The sequence below is a fragment of the Anopheles nili genome, chromosome 2 (assembly GCF_943737925.1).
Source record: "Anopheles nili chromosome 2, idAnoNiliSN_F5_01, whole genome shotgun sequence".
Taxonomy (NCBI): Eukaryota; Metazoa; Arthropoda; class Insecta; order Diptera; family Culicidae; genus Anopheles; species Anopheles nili.
In genome coordinates this window covers 22,822,916-22,843,342 of record NC_071291.1, presented here as the reverse complement: position 1 = coordinate 22,843,342, position 20,427 = coordinate 22,822,916, and the positions used below count along the sequence as shown (strand labels likewise).

Genomic DNA, 20,427 nt, shown 5'->3' with positions numbered 1-20,427 from the left:
GGCGTGCGGCAAGGAGTGACGGATCGAGCTGACCCTGAAAATCGGAAGGAACGCCAGGCCAACCGGCCGAGGGGAAATAACATTTTTACCAGGGATGAAGGGCAAAAAACCGCACACTACCGGAAGATAACCAGTTTTCTGTGCCCGGGCCTGTGGAATGTTTTGATGTCGAGTTCGGAAATGTTCGAAATGCCGACAGTCCTGTTAAAAGGCCCTCTTTTACTTTCTAACTTAGCGAATTCTTTTCATTTCTCTACCTGATGAAGTTTAATTTTTTATTCAACCCATCCGAGGAGAAACACAAGCCCAACAACAGGCTTCGATGGCTATCAGGCTTGGTATAAAAGCACACAAGCACATGCAAATAAAGCAACCGAAACAAATCATAACTTCTTAACCGGGGATTAAGCAATATTCATTATCTTCAGTACGACACGATGTCAAAAACACCGGTGTTCAATGCATAAATCACTTCAAAATGGTCGGGAATACACCAAGGCGCTGTCGTGAGTCATGCTGTTATCCATTCGACACCGGCCTCCTCGACCTTCGATTGAGTAATCCGTGTAGGACAGAGTCGCCGTCTTTGTTTACCCGGCAGATGGACCAAATTTAGGCGAACCAGCCGGTGTCTGTGTTTCTTTGACAAAATCCTGATTCGAGAGAACTCTTTATGGTTGTTTCTTGAGCAAAGGGAAAACTATCCGGAAAAAAGAACAGCAAATAGAAGAACGTAAAAAACAGCAAACAAGGGAGAGAGAAAAAATGAACAAGGAAGAGAGAGAAAGAGATACAATGCCGATGGAAGAAAGTACGACGCAATCGACGCAAGAAAACAAAACAAAACTATACACCTAATACCAACACAATCCCGTTTCAAGGTTACTCGAAAACACAACAACTTTGTCTCACTCTCCCTCCCATTCGTGCCGCCTCTCAGCCGTCCATTACGACTGCTGCTCGTGTGCTGGCTTTCCACCCCAATAATAATAGTTGGCTGTGTTTTTCCGTTCGCACACACCTCACCGAAAATAGTTGGGGGCATTTATTATGCAGCTCCTGCTGCCGTTTACTTCACCCTCTTACTTTGGTGAGCTGAAAAATGGAAGCATAGTACATGTTTGCTTCTTCTCTGACGTTTGTTTCTGTTTGAGCTCCTTATACCGGTCTGGATGGTGGACATACATATCTAGGAATGGTTTTAAAAAGAACCAACTCCTTGTTGCTTTAGATAATCATGCTTATAGCATGCATAATTCTAGACAAAAAAATGTGTAATTAGAATTTTTCTGCCCTATTTTTTCTTACGTAAAAACTGTTAATTTGCATCGTATGTATTTGACAAATTTGTAACCGCTGTAGGATTTTCTATCTATGGCCGAATAATTGCTGCCGTCTATAGGCACCTTTACGCCAGTCACATCACACCAACACACCCCGAACGGCATTACGACGTTCAAAGCTTGTGTGCGTCTAACTGGGGGGCGCGCAACAAACATGACCGGCGGAAAAACAAAACAAAAACAAAAGGCAAATCAACCCTTCGCATCGTATCAGGTTGCTGCTGCTGGAGTATTGAATTCCCGATTATCCCTTACGGTTTGTACTAGTTTTAAAAAGCAATACCTCAATTAAAAAGGCGCTAAAATAAACCATATTATGTTCAAAGCTTTTCACCCAAACCGAAACTGTTATACGAAAAAAAAATTACAAACTTAACGAACGATATTCCCGTACTAAGGGCTGCTGTGAACAGCTTGATGATGATGACGTCATGAATCAGATGGTAGAACGTGACGCTTAAACACAGAGACGAATCAAATATACAGACCCTGGACCCAAACGAGCACAGGAAGTTATCAATTGGGCGCTTATGTTAGCGTAATGACATAGGTCAGGTGGAATTAGTAGACGGTTAAATTTGGAAACAATTTTATACTGCTGCTGTTGCTCGTTATTTGACAGAGAAATGCATTTGACAGAACCAGAGCAATGCGTGTACGCATCATAACATAATTTTAACATTGTAAAACTTTGTATGTACTTACACTGGACGGCAAGCTGTTGCTGATGCTGTGCGGCAGCTTTCTGTTGGGAAGAGAGAAAGGAAAAGGATGAATTGATTGAAATTGCATGTTGAGCGCACTATATTCGCTACCATATTCTCTCGAATCTTGGCGTGGTGTTAACATTAAAGCATGAATAAATCATTCTTAAACAATTCTTACAATCATCAAAGCTTGTATTCCGGATCGGTGCAGGGCTTCAACGTCGAGCGAGCGGCTGCGATGTTGCCGACCGGGCAGGTCCATTCCTCCCGACTGCCGCCGGAGGAGTTTGTTCTTCAGATAGGTCGACATGTTAGCCGACACCTCACTTTTTTTAGCCACACCACCGTTTCCGGTGGTCGAAACTTACGCACTGCTCCTTACGAATATCGTTAGTTCTGACAGACCCACCCCGGACACTAACGGACTACTCCAACATACAACGTTGTGCACACAGATATGCAACAGAGGGTACACCACTTTGAAGCGTTTGCACTACAAACCAACCGAACTTCTGATAACAACGCACTAACCAAGGGCGAAAGTCACGACACGAAGAACCTGGGAATGGACTACTTCTATTACTGTCCACGATTTAGAGAGACTCTGTAACCCGGGGCAAGGTAAATTGAACACAATACACAAGCTACAACACATCTGTCTCGCGTACGACAAAAAGAACAACGAACGCTCGCACCACCACCGTGTTCGTACACAAGCCATTCCCTTTTACTAAGTGCAGTTCATACATTCATCTCGCCAGCGAAATGCGCATCCCGCTCTGGAAATGGAAGACTTCTTCCCATCCGCCCTTAGTTCCCATTGCTTCCCAACGCGCGTGGGATAAACAAAACAATTGCAACGCAATGGATAAACACGCAGAACGGAACTCCAATTGGTGGAGTTTTTTTTTGTGTTTATGTGTCGTTTTTACAACCGTAGCCATTTCCTTCTGGCTGATGAATTGATAAGTCTCGCGTGGGTGAGTGTCGGAAGATATGCGGAATTCTAAAGCTTCCTAGTGACCGTTAAAGGCCTATCTGCAGATCGCTTGCGTTAGCTTAATACACAACCATTTCGCCCCGTCCAATTAGCCATCGACCGGTAAACATTGCAGGGCAGGTCCGAAAGAACGGACGCCCTCGCAGAGTAATCACTACTCTTCCCTCTAGCAATTGAGGTGAAGGTTTAGAGCGTGAGCGCGATAAAACAACATATCAATTGACGGTGTTTAAGCTCACAATCAAACCTACCGGTGTCGGTGAAGTTCGTGTGTACACTTACGACCACCGGACGGAATTGGAGAGTGCATTTTTCGTAATGTTGATTGCTTGTTCGGGAAATGCGATCAACGATGGGGTCTTGTTTTCCAGTCTAGTTAGATAACAAGCTTTTAAACGTAGTTCAGCTGTTTGTTCGTTAGAAATCTCTATTCGAGATGCCATAACAAAGAGTCACCAATCGTAAGAAATAGTTGGTCCCGTGGTAAATTGCTGTAATATTCAATTTCTGGGCATCGTATTGCGATTCACGTGTTTCCATGTACATTTTGATGAAAGAACACAGATAAACGATGTTTCCCAAATTTCGGGAGCTCGCGACTATCAAGCAATACCTTCCCATGAACGACTTTATCGGTGTTTGCAATTTAGCACGTTTTCGCAAACAGCATGAAACATGAAGGGTGGTTGAGGCTATCTATCAAATTTTGCTCGTCTATGCCGTGCTAGATTGCAATTTCTAGACTCATCTGGCATGTTCGTCAATGACAAATTTGCTCCTTTATCTGAAGCTTTCAACGCAAGAGTTGCAAGATAAAGCTATCCGATTGAAGTGTTGAAAAAACGTATCTATCAACGGTCTATAGAAAACAAAAACGTGTTATAGAGAACCCTCTTCTGCTCATCCCTTTCCAACACTGACTGCCATAGCGCCTCCCAACCTGTGTTGGTAATTACGCGAAAAAGGGCACCGAAAAGCTCACCAAAGGGTACCTTCTAATCGATGTCACCGAGCTCTAACCAGACACTTTGTTCCGCACGAGCGCCAGGAACACCCAATCCACCACAATGCGTTTGAAATTACATCGTCCAGGAGAACTGCTGTGCTGTTGCCGGGCCAGCTTCAGGTCAGCTGACAGTGGCGAACAAAAAGAAACAGGTGTTCTTACAATTATACGACACACCGATCTGCCCCTTACTGGTGGCAGAGATGTTATATCAGAACCGTCAGCATCGCCCCCCAAGGGGAGCAAATGAGTTGAGGCGTAGCGGAAACGTGTCTATACGCCACTTGAAAACCGCACGGGCACGTGCGATTGGCGCATGAGCATTTTTGCCACGGTTTCCGTTGCAAACGCGGATAATGCAAATGCGCCAATGGAAATAATTGGTGGTAATAACTTGTCCACGTCGGGGGTTGGCGATTTTCCATAAGCGATCACGAAACAGAAGCCTGGAGCATGCCCTTTTTGACGATCGCACGGGGAAAAGTGGGCAGTTTTCCGTACGTTTCCATCAAACGGAAACCTCCTGTCAGAAATTTACTGCTCCTCATTGCTGGCGAGCTATTTAAGCTGTCACTTGCCACCTTTTTGCGATCGATACCATTGCCGTGGAAGATAAATAAACTCTGCGATTTTTTTACGCTCACCCCAAAGCAGAATAGATAAATAATCGGTTCAATAACTTCACATACCGGCACACAGTGGATATAAAGTATGAGCTCGTTTTGCGGTGGATTGTGCAAATAAATGTCTTCAAAGGCAAGGGGGCGATGAAGCGAAGGTAAATATTTATCCTTTACTTTGGCCTCGAAGATCGAAGCGCAAATTAACCCAGTAGGCACACATTTCTTTTTACGTTTTTTTTTCAAAACGTGCGTTTATATTTGCAGAAAAAAAAAAGTTCATAACGAAAATTTCAGAGACTTTACTGTGAAGGACGCTAAGTGATTGGAAAAGCTTTGTCAATCAATATGTCAATTGAAGAAAAAAAAACAAAATTGATAATAGCCTGCTTTTTCTATCGGTGAATTGGTCATAGCTTGCTCATAGCGTTGCGTGGCGTTTATTTAGACGTTTTGTAGAAAATCTACCAAAATAAAGCAACGAATTGAACCAGTTTCACAAAACCAACACACCGCGCTGATGCTGTGGCATAAGGAATAGGTAATGCACCTAGAACGGAAACTGGTAAATGGAGAGTAAAAATAGCCTCCAATTACATAAATGCGCGCACACCGTGCGTTATCACACGCAGGATGGTGCAATTAGAGTCCACTTCCGCAAGGGCGTAGGTTGGGAGCAGAAATAATCGAAATAGCCCCAGTAATGCGGCAATTGCGCTAAAACTATAGTCGCTTGGCAGGGAAGGGCCTTTCGCGGTTTAATCATATGCAAACAGAATCGGTTTTCTGTTTCTGACGGAGGGAGCGCACTCCAAAGCCGCCCGGGAGCATTATCAGTCCAACTGAGAAACGTCTAGAACCAACACGGGGAAGCTTAAACATTGAAGTTGTACCGCTAAAATCAATATTGGTTCACTCAATTTTATCATTTGAGCGTAGGCTGCCGGTGCCAAGGTGCGCAATGTGTCTTTAGGTATCATTTTGCACCTTTGAGAACACGATCAACACTTCAACAGGGAAGAGGGATATGAAAGTGCATCGCCCAACGAAGCACCCTGCGTCTGTTGAAGTGTCATTGGCTCTGTGCAAGGTGGTTCATAAACTTTAGAAGAAGTTAATTTAATCACCTTGTATTAGAATCAGTATCAGAGAAATTTTGAAATATCAAGGCAACACAACATTTTCTTAGTGATGAAAATTGACAATAAACAATGCACCTATTCAAATGTGGTTACGGAACAATCATTTACACCACTCACCGAAAGCCAAACAGAAATAAAACAGACCCCACAAATCGCCCATCGGCAGACAAGTCCGTCTGGCAAGAACCAACTAAAGCAAACACATAGGACAGTAATATGCTGCTACGCAATCGGTAACGGATTGCATCCTCAACCCTAATCAGGGTGCCATTATCTGTGCGATCCGCCATTTTTTGTTTTGCCTGCGGCAGGTTATTCTGGTCGAACCGCGGTTGGAGGTGTTGTAGATTGATAAGCAAACTGTTTACCACCAGCCGGATTCGATGGCGATGAGAGTCGAGGGTGCAAGTGCGATAGTGCAGCGAGAACCAAACTACGAGAGGATGCACTTGCACATAACCTTCACATTCGTAACGCCAAAGAAGGGACGCAAAAGGTTTCATATTTTTGCTCCAATGAAATCGCAATCAAAAGGTAAATATACTTGGTCGGGGGCTGGCAGGACAAAGGGCGATAGGGAGGAAATGGGAAGTAGCCGTATTCGTTCGAAAATCCCACCCACAATCAGTAATATCCGGTTGCAGTTGTTATACCCTAGGCTCTAATCTCAGGGGGTGTCTAAGACACAATCGATCACACAGTTTCTCGAAAGCTTCAAAACTCACTAAGAAAAAATATAAGAAAATTAAACAGAGACGGTGGCACGTATCCTGAAGGGTCTCGGAAGCGATTGGCTTAAAATAGCCCACTTCAAATGCAATTTTTATGGTGCACGTTCGGTATCGTCGGCTGATAGGATCCGTGATTATTCGTAGACATGATTTTTTTGCGATTTTTCTCTCAGCTAGCCTTTTTGCGTTTAAGAAAAAGAGTCCAGTCACGTATTCCCTTATTGAAGAAGATTTGTTTGCCTTGAAAAAACAGCACCAACCCACATTATATTCCCTTTAGACAGTTCTGAACCAATGGCTTCAATTTATCTCAACATGTTCCCTCTCACCATGTTGCTAAAAGTTTAACATAAACAAATCAGACGATGGTAATGCATACTGTGCGACCTTTGCGTTCACAAAATACGATGACCATGCTAAAACAAACTGATCTTTAGTCCGTTACATAAAAACCACCACTTGCACAACATCATATTACTGAGTTTAGCTTCCTGCGACCAACCGGAAGCTTCCTATATGAATACACTGCTCCCTCAATTGTCCCTTCGCGTGTAGCTCCTTAGCAATATCAAGCTGACCAATTGCGCCCATGACTGCAACGCTAGAAGGAAACGTACGTACACCCACACGCACAAACACTCGCGTATAAGAGAAGCTACTCCTTGGCGGGTATTTTAGAGGCCGCGATACCCGCGTGCAACACGCTTCTCCCTTTGAGACGATCGATCAATATTGCACTCGGTTTCACTTTTGCGCTCATGCTTTTCTTCCACAACAAAGCACAGACACGATCGCCACTGATTGCTGACCCTGTGGCATTTGGTACGGAAAATGCCATTGTAGATCAATCGTTGCACATCGTGTCACAATCACACCAAAACGGCAGATCACCGGGCAAGCCATCGAAGGTACAACAATATTGCAACCACACATGACCACACGACCCGACGACCAGGGGTCACCCGTAAATGATCCCGTTTCTATGACCACACACACGGGTGCGCGAGCGCTTGCACGCACCGTCCGTTTGATCTCGTTTGCGACATGACCTCACACTCACTTTGCCCCGCCGGGTGGCCTTTGACAAGTGCATTCACACGACGGGCGAGAGTGTTAGGAGGCGCGTTTCAAGTACAACCTGACGAGCTGTCAGACGCACTGGAGTCTTCCGCGTTCTCCAAAACCAGCTGATTTGTCCCGAGGGGACATTCGCGAACTCTCATGAGCTTGACTCGTCACTTGGGGCGGCTATTTCACGGTTCGCGTTACCACGGGTGCACAGTCATGTGTCACAGGCTCCTACCATGCACTCGAGAGCTGCGCGCGCGAACGTCCTACTCAGACCGAATGCACAACGAAACTAAAACCGCTACCACCGGCGAGCCGCACACGTCACCGCGACATCCAAACGCTCGGGCGCGTGCGCGCTTGCGGCCGTCTGCTGGAATCCACCTTTCAGATCACCGAGCCCATCGCTCGGGATATCGGTCGGGTCACACTGTACAACGTCATTATCGGGATTGTGGGTGCGATACTGCACCGACTTTCAGCACCAGTGGCTGTCAAAACCGCATCGCAACGCATGTGAGAGTGAGATCGTTCTACATCTCATCATCGGACGCCCGCAATTCGCAATATAGCACCGTCGAATGTATGGCGACTTTGCACGGACATAAAACAAACACTCCCCGTCGTCAGTTAGCCTGCGGGTCGTGATGGATATCATCGTCCTGGAAAAAGGGAGCCGTGGGGAAGGACCTTTTGCGAAGCCTCGGCTAAACCGCCAAATGTCACACTTTGAGACTGCGATAGATCGCACCATAAGGCTCTCACACAACCAGCCGCGATCGCTACCTACAGTGCTTCTCGGTGCGGACGCGGGGCTTACGGACAAGTGGAACCGGTAATTGAATCGGATGCTGCCATGGGCGAGTGATCGATGGGTTGGAGGTTTGGTGCGAAAAAAAAATGCGAGTACGCACGGTGTGTCGTACATACGTCAAACAAGCCTCCGTTTGACCTTGGAGGACGAGCGCCGGCGAGCTTACGGGCGGCTGACTAACTGGCTGTTCGAAGCCATTTTTGTGGCACTTCACTGCTGACCATAGGAGTCACGAATCAGCGCACTTGCGGACGCTGCTCGAGGAGTTGGCAAACAATTTAATTCCACATCAACAAAAAAGCACTGTTTATAAAACCCGCTTAAACAAAGAACGTCTCGAAACACACGATCCTCTCTAATTTTTCCCTGTGTCTCTTCACTTCTGACGTAATTTAAAGCCCTTACTTGACTCCTTCTTGTCCCTGATTGCGATATATGTGTGTTTTTTTATTTGTGTTCATTAGCCGCTAGTCGCTGTGGGCGAATAATAGCGTATTGATTGCTTATCTAGCAGTGTGTTTATCTGAGTAGCTATAGGTGATAATTCAATCACCTTCGATTTAAACCTTTAACTCGCTGGTTCGGCACCAAAAAGCATCCAGTGCTAGTTTTCGTCTTCCCTATTTGTGCCGCCCAGGATGATCATTTTGAACTTATCACAAACACATTCGTCGCTTGCGTAATGCGAGTTAATATTTACGGAAATAGAAGCTCTCAAACATACACTAGTACAATATCGTCCTCTCTAGCAAGTGACATTTACTAATCTCAATAATAAAAAAAGTTCCATGCTCTTTCCTGCGTTTTTATAAAAACATACAGGGTACATTTAACGCAGATTTTAATTAAATCAACCACAAAAGTATACCTATCGTACCTAAAGCAATGAATATGCCCTTATTGATCGACACAAAGGAGAGAATATATGTTAGAGAGAGATATGAACACGTGTTTGCTACAAGGTGCAACTTGTTGTCGTGTTTAATGAATCGACTGACCGTACTGTGACCCCTCATAAGACAGTCGTTTAGCGACTTAGGCAATACGGAAAATTTGTTGACTGTATCCATTTACACTCATTTCGCGGCTATCATACTCAGTGCAAGGTACTATCGTCAAATTTCGATTGCTTATTGTATTCTGTACAATTCTGTTCAACAATGAGCATAGTGAGAGCAAAGTGGAATGTTAAAACAAAAAAATAGCCTGTACTGCGTACATCATTAAAGCTACACGTTATGTTATTCATTTCTTTTCTTTAGATAATAAATTTGAAGTGCAATCAATAAGCTGTATCAAAAGTATTGGGCTTTTTGAAATGCGAGTATAATAAAACACGTAAAATTCCAAAAGCCAACACTACAAACGATTTCGAGCAATTTCGCTCAATAACTGCTCGAAATATTATTTGCGATTTTAGCGCCATCTAGGTGTCAGACTCCGAATATCGAAGACACGCCATTAGAACGTTTAACTTGAATGTTTCTGCATTTTTCTTGCGGTTTGCACCACACCAGGATTCAGATTTAATAGCATTGATCGCATATTGTTCGTTTACTTGAAAAACTTACCGCCTTGCGCTTATCCGCTTCTGAAACGGCTGAATTGGAACGGTGTCTAAACAGATCCATCACTTTCGTCATTGGTGATTTACCGGCATCGGCTCGACGCACCGCCGTAACCGTATGGTAGTACTGAAGTAGAAAGAATCCAAATTTTAAATTCCAACACCGTACCACCTCACAGAAGTCTCAGCGATCGTACCTGTGCATCACTGCCTGCGTGTGGATGTGCGGAACCATCGCGCACCTTCGACCCGGCGGCGGCCGATGCTCCTCCGGAAGCGGACGGTTGTTGGTGCTGATGACTGTGCCGGCCGCCAACATGCAAGGCCGCTTTCATACTGTTCATAATGCCCCCGGAGGTGCTGATCGGACCGCTGCCCATTCCGGTGCTATCTTTATCCGACCCGGACTTGTTTCCATCGTCTTTCTTTTTCTTCGAATCTGAACCCTTTCGCGGTCGGAATACGTCGAAAATCGTTGGTCGCCTGTTCGGACTAGCAATACCTAAAAATACAAGAGAAAATATGTGTTGAATATCGAGCGAGCGCTACTTCTTTTTCTTCATTTACCGTGTACGGTCGATTGGTTCAGCACGGGAGCTTCTTCACCGCTGCGACGCCGCTCCAGTGATCCTGAGCGACCTCCGGAACCGACCCGTTCCGAGCTGCGCGATATACTCTCGTGCTTTCTGTTCAGCTTCTCCAGTTTGGCCGCCTCCTTTTCCAACCGACGGGCCTCCTCCCGCTTCTGCTTCATTACTTCTTTCTCCTGCTTCTTGGCTTCCTTTTCGCTCTTCTTTTGCTTCTTGGAGGCGCGCGTCGAGGACGACTCCCCGGCCGGAGCCGTCGAAGGGCGCTGGAAATCGGAAACATTGCCATCGATCGCATCCTACAGAAGGAATAACAAATGTGTTAACCATTAATAGATTTCACACATACACTATCGGAACGGTCCCAGCCCGAAACTACTCTGTGATGATATCAGCCCATTGGGTTCGTTCGTTGTTATCTTTTTAGGTTAGATTACGCCACTATCTAACAATCCTTCCACGCAACAAGGACATCGACAACACTCCGATTGTCTATTGTTATTTATACTTGTACAACATTTGAAAGAATATGAGTCTCTAACCATACCGATTGACGAATGTGGGTGTGTTTTTTTGCAGAATATAGATAATTGTACTTCTACTAAAATTAACGTCACCGAATCATTCAAAATTAGATAAAAATACTAGGTTCCACGACGTCCACTGATTCTTCGCGGTATAAAAAAGAAACCCTCCCTAACCCAGCCTTCTTCCAGGAGGAAAACACTTACGCTCACACCCTTCACGGGCGACTTTTTGGACGTGGAACTGCCGCCTGCGACGGATGCGTAGTTTGGTTTTGCATTTGCCGGAAGTGTCGCAGCACGGCCACCAGCAGTTCGGGTGTCTTCTCCTGCCCTGTTTGCCACCGAAACCGGTCGCTTGACCCACACTTCATCCAACTCAAACGGAATGTTGCTACTGGACGGCTGATGGTCCGACAAACGATCATTCGATGAAGCTGCCGTAGCGGAAGTTGCCTCACATCCGGTGGCATCGATTCCCGCCGTTGACGACAGCGAGCTTCTGCTGTTGGCCAGAAGGGGACGGATTTCTACCAGTGATGTATCGAAATAGCGCCTATCGAGATGGGGCGTGTGCGTGTGAGGTGATGATGCCTCGGGTGAAAAGATTGACCGCAGCGAAGTCCGCTGACTGGCTGCGTACTGTTGTGTACCGCTGCTGCAGGGAAAATGGATCGTCTGCGAGTTTTGAGCAGCGGACACCGGCAACAGTGCGATCGATTCTGGCCGCAGTCGTGGAGGAGTACTTGGTTGGTGGTTATTTTGCTTCTGTTGCTCCTGGGTTTTTGTGACCATAAAACGTGACTTCCGAGGGAGCGCTGTCTCGTTTTCATCCTCCTGCAACAGCTTGCCGGTAGCTCCAACATCCCCATCGCGTGCAGGACCTTCATCGAGACACGTGGTGGTGGTGCCAATGACGATCGAAGGAATAAGGCCAGCCGGTCGTAGTGGCAACGTGGAATGCGGTGGTAGCACCTGCTGCTTCTCATCCTCTTCGTCCTCCTCACGGCACTCGGACAACCGGCGGCGGATGTGGAACGGAAGTATCATGGGCAGCGAGGATGGCCCGAACAGGATATTGCTATCCGACCGCCGTCCCGGGCTCATCGGAGGCACCAGCATCCGGAACGGTCCTCCGGAAGCCTCCATCGAGGGTAGCTCCTTGGGAGAAAGCACCGGCGTACTTCGAGGTTTTCCCAGCGCCAAAAACTCGTGCTCTATCTCCTCCTCCACATCGCTCACGGTGTTACTGCTGCCGTCACTCCACGAGGAAGCAGACGGGTGTCCACCGACACCACCTTTGCCACCGCTACCCTTTCCCGGCTCACCACGGTTCGCTTTAGAAGCACGCTGAGGTGGCAGCCCATGATCATCGCCAAAGTCGGAATCCGAATCCGAGCGAATGTTTTCGAGATCTTGCATCTGGCTGGCGATCAGCAGCTCGAAATCATCGTCCGCCACGGGGCTGTACTTTCCCACGAACTGCGACCCGTAGGTCGTCCCTTCGGAGGGCTTTGGAGTGGTGGAGTCCTTTTGCGGTAGGTTTTCCTCCATAAAATCGACCCGCTTTTTCATGCGCCGTTTAGCCTCTTCTACGTCCCGGGCCATCCGTCGATCGTTAGTGTCGTGTCCTTCCGGGGAAGCAGCACCGCCGTTGGCGTTCTTTGGCTGTGGGACCATCGTGGCTAGGGCCGATTGCTTTTGCTGCTCCAATATCAGCAGCCCGGTGGTGCCGCCGTTCGACGAATCGTCCATTTAATTAATCTAAATTTTCCCCTTCACTGCGCTTCCGCGGACCACCGGCGGGAGAGTGAGTGGGCTGCTGCCCGTGCAGCGCGGGGTAGTAGTCGGCTTGCTTCCTACCCGGAGCGATTAATTAGGGTTAATTTATTTGTACTCCCCTCTGTGAGGTCTCTCGTCGTGGTTTTCTCTTTTTTCTTGCCTTTCTCGGCTGAAATGAGCAGTCAGTCTGCGCTGGAATGAAGGATGTTTGGGACCACAGTCTGTTCTTACAACCAACCTGCACCCAAACACACAAACACACACGCATACACTACGGTTCCACTAAACTACACCCCTAATGTTTTTGCTCGTTTTACACTAAAAGGCACTCATTTTTTTTTTCGCGCCGATGCAGAGGTCGGAAAATCCATGCCAGCATCCTGCTGTCATTTTCTAACAGCTGAGTCCGTTCGGCGCCTAAATAAAGGACACGTAAAGATGGAGAGCATTGCGATAAGCGTGTGGTGACGGTGATGAGTCCGGCGAGTTGAGATGAAATTAATTTCCCCAGAATATATCGAATCCGAATGATTTAAACGAAAGCGAATCCGCGCTGGTTTGAGTAGACGCAATCTTGCAATGTTGATAGATGAATGGTAGAAAGTAACAAACCTTTCGAATCGTTAGTTAGAACCCAGTAAATGGTTGTAAATGATGTGCTAGAAAAGTTCCTAGTACGAACGCATCTGTTGATAGAGCTATACAGAACCCCAAAGCCTATATAACACCAGCAGCGATAACGCGATGTGGTGCATATGCAACAAGCCCGCTCTCTTTTCTCTTTGCTCATTATGCTTCTCTTTCTATCGCCTTCGGCTGACCGGCGCAGCGTTAATCGTGTCGACGATAAACGAGCCTGTCACTCTCTGTTTGCAATGGACGCTTGGGGCGCTGGTAACAGTCTGTTTGCTCGCAAACTATTCTACATCTTTCTTTCACATTTCTGGAGGGGTGAGAGAAAAGCCTCACACTTGGATCCACTGATAAGGGCCATTCCCTGCCAGTGTGTCACACGAAAGCAACGTTTATCGAAGCCTAACGGAGAGGCAGCAGGGCGAGAGAATACCAGCGGAGGCTTGCCGTTTGCCAAAAAGAAATCCCACATTCAAGAGGGATTTTTAAGGATGATTTTGTGTATAGTTTGAGCATAAACCACACCCCGATTGACAAACGCATCGATACCAACAAGGAGATACGATAGGTTTACGTTCAGAAGGTGATTCTTTTAATGCAAAACTCCCGCGAACTCCGCGAGCTCCAAACCGCGCACACAAGCCCGTATCTAGCGAACTCGTCCTCGTGAAATGGCGCACGTGTACGACCGCGGATCCCTACTCCACCCACCCCCCCCTCCTTTTCCTCCTTCTCCGGAAATCGGTTGCACCCAAATGGAAAATCACCCCGTACGAATAGGGCGCGAAAGGCCGAGAGTGTGTATGAGAATGGTAAACACGCGAACGGGGGCTTCGGTGGCCCGATCGCCCCAATGTCGATGTCATTGTTGTGCAAACACGCCGGTTGGTGGTGTGCGCTCGATGTGTTTGCCAATGATAACCGCGACAAACTAAGTACCAAACGAAAGGGGGTGCTCCATGAGATGGATGACTAGGGAAACCGTTTTCCAGGCCCTCTTACATGGTTCCATGGGCACGAAAAGCACTGCTCGTAATGACGGACACAAATGGCCTCTACGAGACAAACGGAAGCCGCACCTAATGGGCTTAGAATTTGAGGCGTCTTCGTGACTACGATTGCCAGACGTTTGGTAACGGGGTTTTGTATCATATTCGTTATTTATTTGAGTGCGAATTAACACAACAATTACTAAGGAGAAGGATTCATCAGAACATCAATCGAGAAATAAGAGAGAGAGAGTTAAAACATAACAAGCAAATAAACCATCCTATTTGAAACTCATCAATCAAGGTGCTTTGCTCATCAAATGGAAAACATATGCTTAAAAAAAAGATAATATGTCACACCGAGCTGCAATGTCGACGCATTTGAATTAATTTCGAAGCCACTCGATTTATAACACCGCAAACTACGCCCTAAGTACGGCTTTGAAGTACGACGGCTCGCGCATATTTGCCATCCCTTGATCACATAACAGCAGCTGACCCACTACACATTCAGTTAATGAAGTGGATGTTCGCGTGAGCGTGTTTGCAATAGAACACTTTAATTGCGCCCCGTTGCGGTGGTAATGAAAAACGTGATCAGCTGATCACGAACGCGGCAGCGAGGTTTGACCAAACTTAACACAACTGACGCACAATCCCAAGTGGGAAAGGCTTTCGGTTGAGGTGTACGAAAAACGCTTCCGGCCAAAAACCATCCAAAGGGCAGCACATTTCGTTCGATCACGCCAGCAGAGCAACAGGTCCGTTGGTGTACTCGAGCCGTGGCTCATTTGCATTCCTTCCATCGGTGGAACCACGCTCGCGACGTGATCGTGTCCGGAATACGAAATGAGCGAATTCGAACGTTTAAGTTGCGCAAAAAGCCACAAACGAAGCCACTCAGACGAGACGGATGCTCAAAAAGGGAAGGAGAAAACCTTAAAGAGCGAACAGACAACCGTCAAACATAGTGATAAGACAACGCTGGCCCACTAACTGAAGTCGTGTTTTGCCGGCTGTTGGACTTTGTTGATGTGGTTCTTGGAGTGGAGCTTGGATCGGTGCACGAAGGTCGTTTAGGTGGCTCTGCCTAGGGTGAACAACTTAACACACAAAATTCACGCAAGTCACCCAAAACCCAAGGAGCCTTGAAAATGGCAAGGAAAAAGCTTTGGGCAAACCTCCAACTCGGTTACGATTGCTATCTCCCGGACGTGATTGCTCCCCGTCTGGTCAGATAAGTGCGAAGGAATTGGAACCTTTTTTTACCGCGAGTTCAACTAAATCATTCCCTGGTAAACTCAAACTGAGTAAGCCAAACAACTGACACTGATAACGTAATATATTTTTCGCGATAGCACGGAGAGCTTTTGTTTGCTGAAAAAAAATGTTTGATGAACCTAAACCGACAGGCCAACCTCTAAAGAAGGAAATCAAGAATTGCTCACAATTTCTGTCATTCTATTTTTGGTGTCGTTGTATTACGCAAGATGATACTCATTTGCATTCGGTCCAAAATTACACTCGAAGCCGGATGGCACGTTAGAAGCATGCAAATCGATAAGACAGAAGTAAACAAAAAACAACACGTTCTGGAAAATTAACGTGCTATTCGTTGATAATCGAATCTAGGTGGCATGAAATTTTACAAAATGAATTGCTTGACTTCATAGCTCTGATAGCTTTGTTTGTAAAAAATTCATTCCCGGTCAATGTAAAATTGAGTTTAGCATTTCGTGGCCGATAATACTTATCATTGCAAGCAGTTTGCCAAACCTCCATTTGTCTCTACTGATCCAATCAACACGTTTGATCGACCGTCACCGTCAGAGTCGTTGCAAGTGCCTTTGCGGTTGGTTGAAATTAATTGCATCATCGCTTAATCGCCCCCAATCGGGATTCTTCGACCAAGCAATGTCCGGCTTAACCACACACAGCTACAGACAACTTCCCACACACCCTTCCATCACCGAGTTTGAGAGACGACGAATGATCGTAATTTATCCTCTACGCCATCCCTGACATAGAGTTTTCCACCGAGGGGGACCCGTTGCCAAGCCATCGCCCAACGGAAAGCGCACGTCGCACGCACACACCTTTCGGGGTTTATTGCATATTTTTGCCGGCGTTGTCGAAGGGTGATTTGCATTTCAATATAAGCCCACGCACTGTTTGGTGATGCCACTGGGGTGCATACGATGCGCCCGTTCGCAAATGACTCGCGTGAAGGATGGAAATAAGGCGAAACCGGGTCAAGGTGAAAGAAGCGAACGCTCCCCCCAAGCACACCGATTAACTGTGTAAATATTTTGCGAAGAGTGTAGCAAGCACCAAGCATCCAAAGAAGCTGCAGGCAAGGTAGTAAAAATTAAGTAAATGATCGTTTAATGAGCACAACATTCAGCGGCTTTTAGAGTTATCAGTTCGAAAAGCATCAATGAAATGAAAAAAAATATGGAACAACAAAAACTAACACGTATCATCACGTTATCGTAAGGAAATATCTCATCATATCATGAGAACAAATCGCGTTCCAGCGTATTTCAATGTCGGCCAAGGCATTACCGCATCGCAGTAATCAATTAACATAACGAGGTGCAATTGCACGACAGCGCGATATCGTCAAGGAGGGTTCAGCTAAATGCATCTTACGACTGCCGCCAGAAGAAAAAAAAGGAAGCCTCGCAAAGTAACTTCTCGTTGGAAAAATGCTCGTGTGCCATTTTTAACGCATCTCGTTAATACTTGTCCGTCGACGAAGCGCAAAGAATCCGCCACCAAGGCGGTCTCTCTGGTCGCGATCAATTAGAATGTCACCGAGGGACGGGGTGGCAGTGATGATTAGAGCGCTCCAAAGATCAATTGCCCCAACGAGATAGGGATTTAAATTGATGTTAATGGTTTATGTAAAACACAGCCGGACGTTTCACTGACATCTCTTCGTGTTTTTCGAGCTGTGGTGGGTATTTTTGGAACAACTATACATCTAAATATTTGCGAGAAAACCCTAAGTGTTAATATTATCTCATCATTGTCTTGTCTCTGCAAGTTTTTCAACAGCATAAAATGTTCGTCTGTAGGTTTTTCCTGGACATACCAGCAAGAAAGATATGTTCTAATGATTTTCTAAAGTCCCTCTAAAATCGATTTACATGTTCTATGAATTTTAACGCCATTGAATGGAGTCTCAAGTAATAACCACTTTATATATTCATCAAATTTGCCATTATTTCTACAGATATGACTGTTCTGACTGGCATGTTGAGATTGATATGACTGGGATTCATTCAAAGACTGATCACGAAGGAGAGTATAATATAATAAACGGTTATACCCAGCACTGACAGGCCTTACCTTCAGAGAAATGAGTAATCGATGAAGGTGTGGCTAGTTTTCTGCTAACCTAGCGATTGATGGCTAAAGCAAGCCATCATTCATTATCAGACACCTCTAAAAGAAAACCAATCTGCATATAACAGATTATTAGCATTAAGTTTAAAGCGTTAGTCAAATATAAGCAACTCAGCTACCTTCAGAAATAAGATAAATAAGTCGAGGGCAATTGTACGCTCATTTTCTCTAACTGAAACTCAGTAAATATGGAACTACAACAACCGGCACGCTCAATTGACAGAATAATGGTACGGCAAGCGTCTTTAAAAGGATTTCTACGATCATGATGGTCGTTTAGAATACCCTATCCGGGGTTTGCGTGCAGATAATTCATTTTGCGTGCGACCTCTCTTCCACACCTTTGCCATACATGGGCCAATGACTGACCCAAAACCCTTGTGCGAAACAAGGTGACTGAGGCCGTTTTAACTGATCACTTTTCACCTACGATGTGGCGATTTTTCCGGTTCAACGATGGCTCAAACGAGCGATTTCTCAGTACGTTTCCACTAACACCTTACTCGACAACGTACGGTTTTCAGCTGCGATAATTTCCAGCGAAAGCCACCGGTCGTTCAGGTGCGATCGCCGCTAATCGCAGTAAAAGCACCAGTGGATTCATGGAAAATTGAGTCGATGGACTGATTTACGGCGTGAGCGCACACTCGATAACAATCGGGTGGTAATAAATCGTAAAAAAGAAACCCAACCCTTGCACACCTTGGGTGAGAGTTGAGGAGTTTCGATTAGACGTCATAGTGGATATTTCGCTCCCGAATCAATTGGTAGCCGATAAAAGCTAAACACAAGATAAATAGCCGAGATACCCTTAAGAAACAGACTGATACCACTAATTACAACACAACCGAGCCACCCGAACTGAATCGGTTTATCAAAGAGTGTCTGATTCAACTTTAGAATGACAAATGGTAACATCTAAAGAGAGGACCCTTTAAATGCCTCAAATTCCAACACGAAAATCCCAATTCGTCGCACCACTTCTTCACGACACGTTTGTTGATGAATAAGCGTCCGATCGCACCTTTTGTCCCCCCCCCCCCCCTCACCCACTTCATTCCGCCCTTGTTGCCACCGGACCGGATTATCGGATGTCATCACCAGCCGTGGCATGCGGTCCCCCCACCGGTGCCCGAGCGTCTGTAATTTAATCTCCGATCTAATTTAATCCACCCCGTCCCGGGAGGGGTGAACCTATCGATGTTGGGGTTTTCGGCAGACATGCTAACGCACCCCAGCGGCCGGTGATTCATCCATTCGCATGCGCCCGTCACGTGCAGCAAAAGGCACGCTAATGGCAAATGCAATCAAGAAAATCTACACACCCGAACAAAAAAAAAAGAAGAAACACTAAAGCTGGTGTAGGGTGCGATTTTATGGTGCGTCAATTTGTGGACTTTGGGGAACGATCGCGTAGGTGAGAAGTTAACGGGGTGGGGGGTCGTGCCCAAATTTGTCAGACAAATAATAATAAAAGCAGCAAACCAACCAACTGATGGATTGATTGCCCGGATTGGATGTCAATCTGTTTTTTTTTTCTGTGGCCACTTTCTGCTGCGCTGAGATTTTCCTCTTCCAAATTGATCAATAAATTGCAATCATGAACTGTACATTGTACTAAAAAATATACGCTTGATACGTTTCGTTCAACAAAATTTAATTATTTTCGGCAAAGGAGTGTACCAACGGTAATAACACGTTATCTGCGTCCCATAACGATCACCATTGGGAGTTCTCGATCGGATCGGATGATGTTTTGCATCACGCAATCTGCCTATGATCCTGCGGCTCGTCCCTACGCAAATTGCAATTACGCGTCACTACACGCCACTCATCACCACCATCACATCACAGTAGAAAATGAGCAATGTCTCATCAACAATGGGACGCCCTTATCGGTCCCAAGACACAATGTCTCGCCGGAAAAGGTCCTACACACGGTAGCGCTATCGCCGTCTCAGGAATCGAGAACAAAGCGCCGGTTTGCGTCCGTCAACTCGCCAGTGGCCGTGAAATGAACATACGTCACACATTGAATATCAATGAGCGTGAGATGATAAGCGACCCGGGTCGAATTTTGAACCCATCGGTTTTGTTTTGTAGAAGAAAAAAAAAACCCCGGCAATCGGTTTTATTTTCAGCACACACTTGGGTCAGTGCGGCGAAGTACTGACTGGCGAAATCGTATCCCCGTTTGTCGATGGAATTGACTTTCAAATGAGGTTGTTTTTGCCTCGAAATAATTTGCCGGCGTTATCTTGGGATGGGAGTCGGCGAAAAAAGAAAATGAATGAACGAGATTTGATACCGATTGCCGGATGGGTGGAGGTTGATGCCATTTTGAGAAGTAATGCGATTTAAATATCACAGGTATGCCGCCAGGTCGTGGAGATAACGGGCACCGCTTTTTAGAAGAGTTGTTTTAGGGTTCGGAGAAGACCCCATCATTTCTTTTGTTTAAGAGACTCATTGGCCATGAGCTTAACTGCTTCAAGTTGCTTTA

At 46.1% G+C, this 20,427-nt stretch overlaps 1 protein-coding gene across 1 annotated transcript in view; it reads right to left on the bottom strand.

Annotated features, from left to right (window-relative positions):
* LOC128731649 (uncharacterized) overlaps positions 1-12,872 on the bottom strand; it is a 43,912-nt gene extending 31,040 nt beyond the window's left edge. Inside the window, exons 1-5 of the mRNA XM_053824781.1 lie at positions 11,317-12,872; positions 10,566-10,884; positions 10,196-10,500; positions 10,003-10,125; positions 2,049-2,088 (exon numbers count right to left, since the gene is read on the bottom strand). Coding sequence (XP_053680756.1) covers positions 2,049-2,088; positions 10,003-10,125; positions 10,196-10,500; positions 10,566-10,884; positions 11,317-12,864 — 2,335 coding nt within the window. The 5' untranslated portion in view covers positions 12,865-12,872. The remainder of the gene's footprint in view (positions 1-2,048; positions 2,089-10,002; positions 10,126-10,195; positions 10,501-10,565; positions 10,885-11,316) is intronic.
* Positions 12,873-20,427: the final 7,555 nt, after the last annotated feature.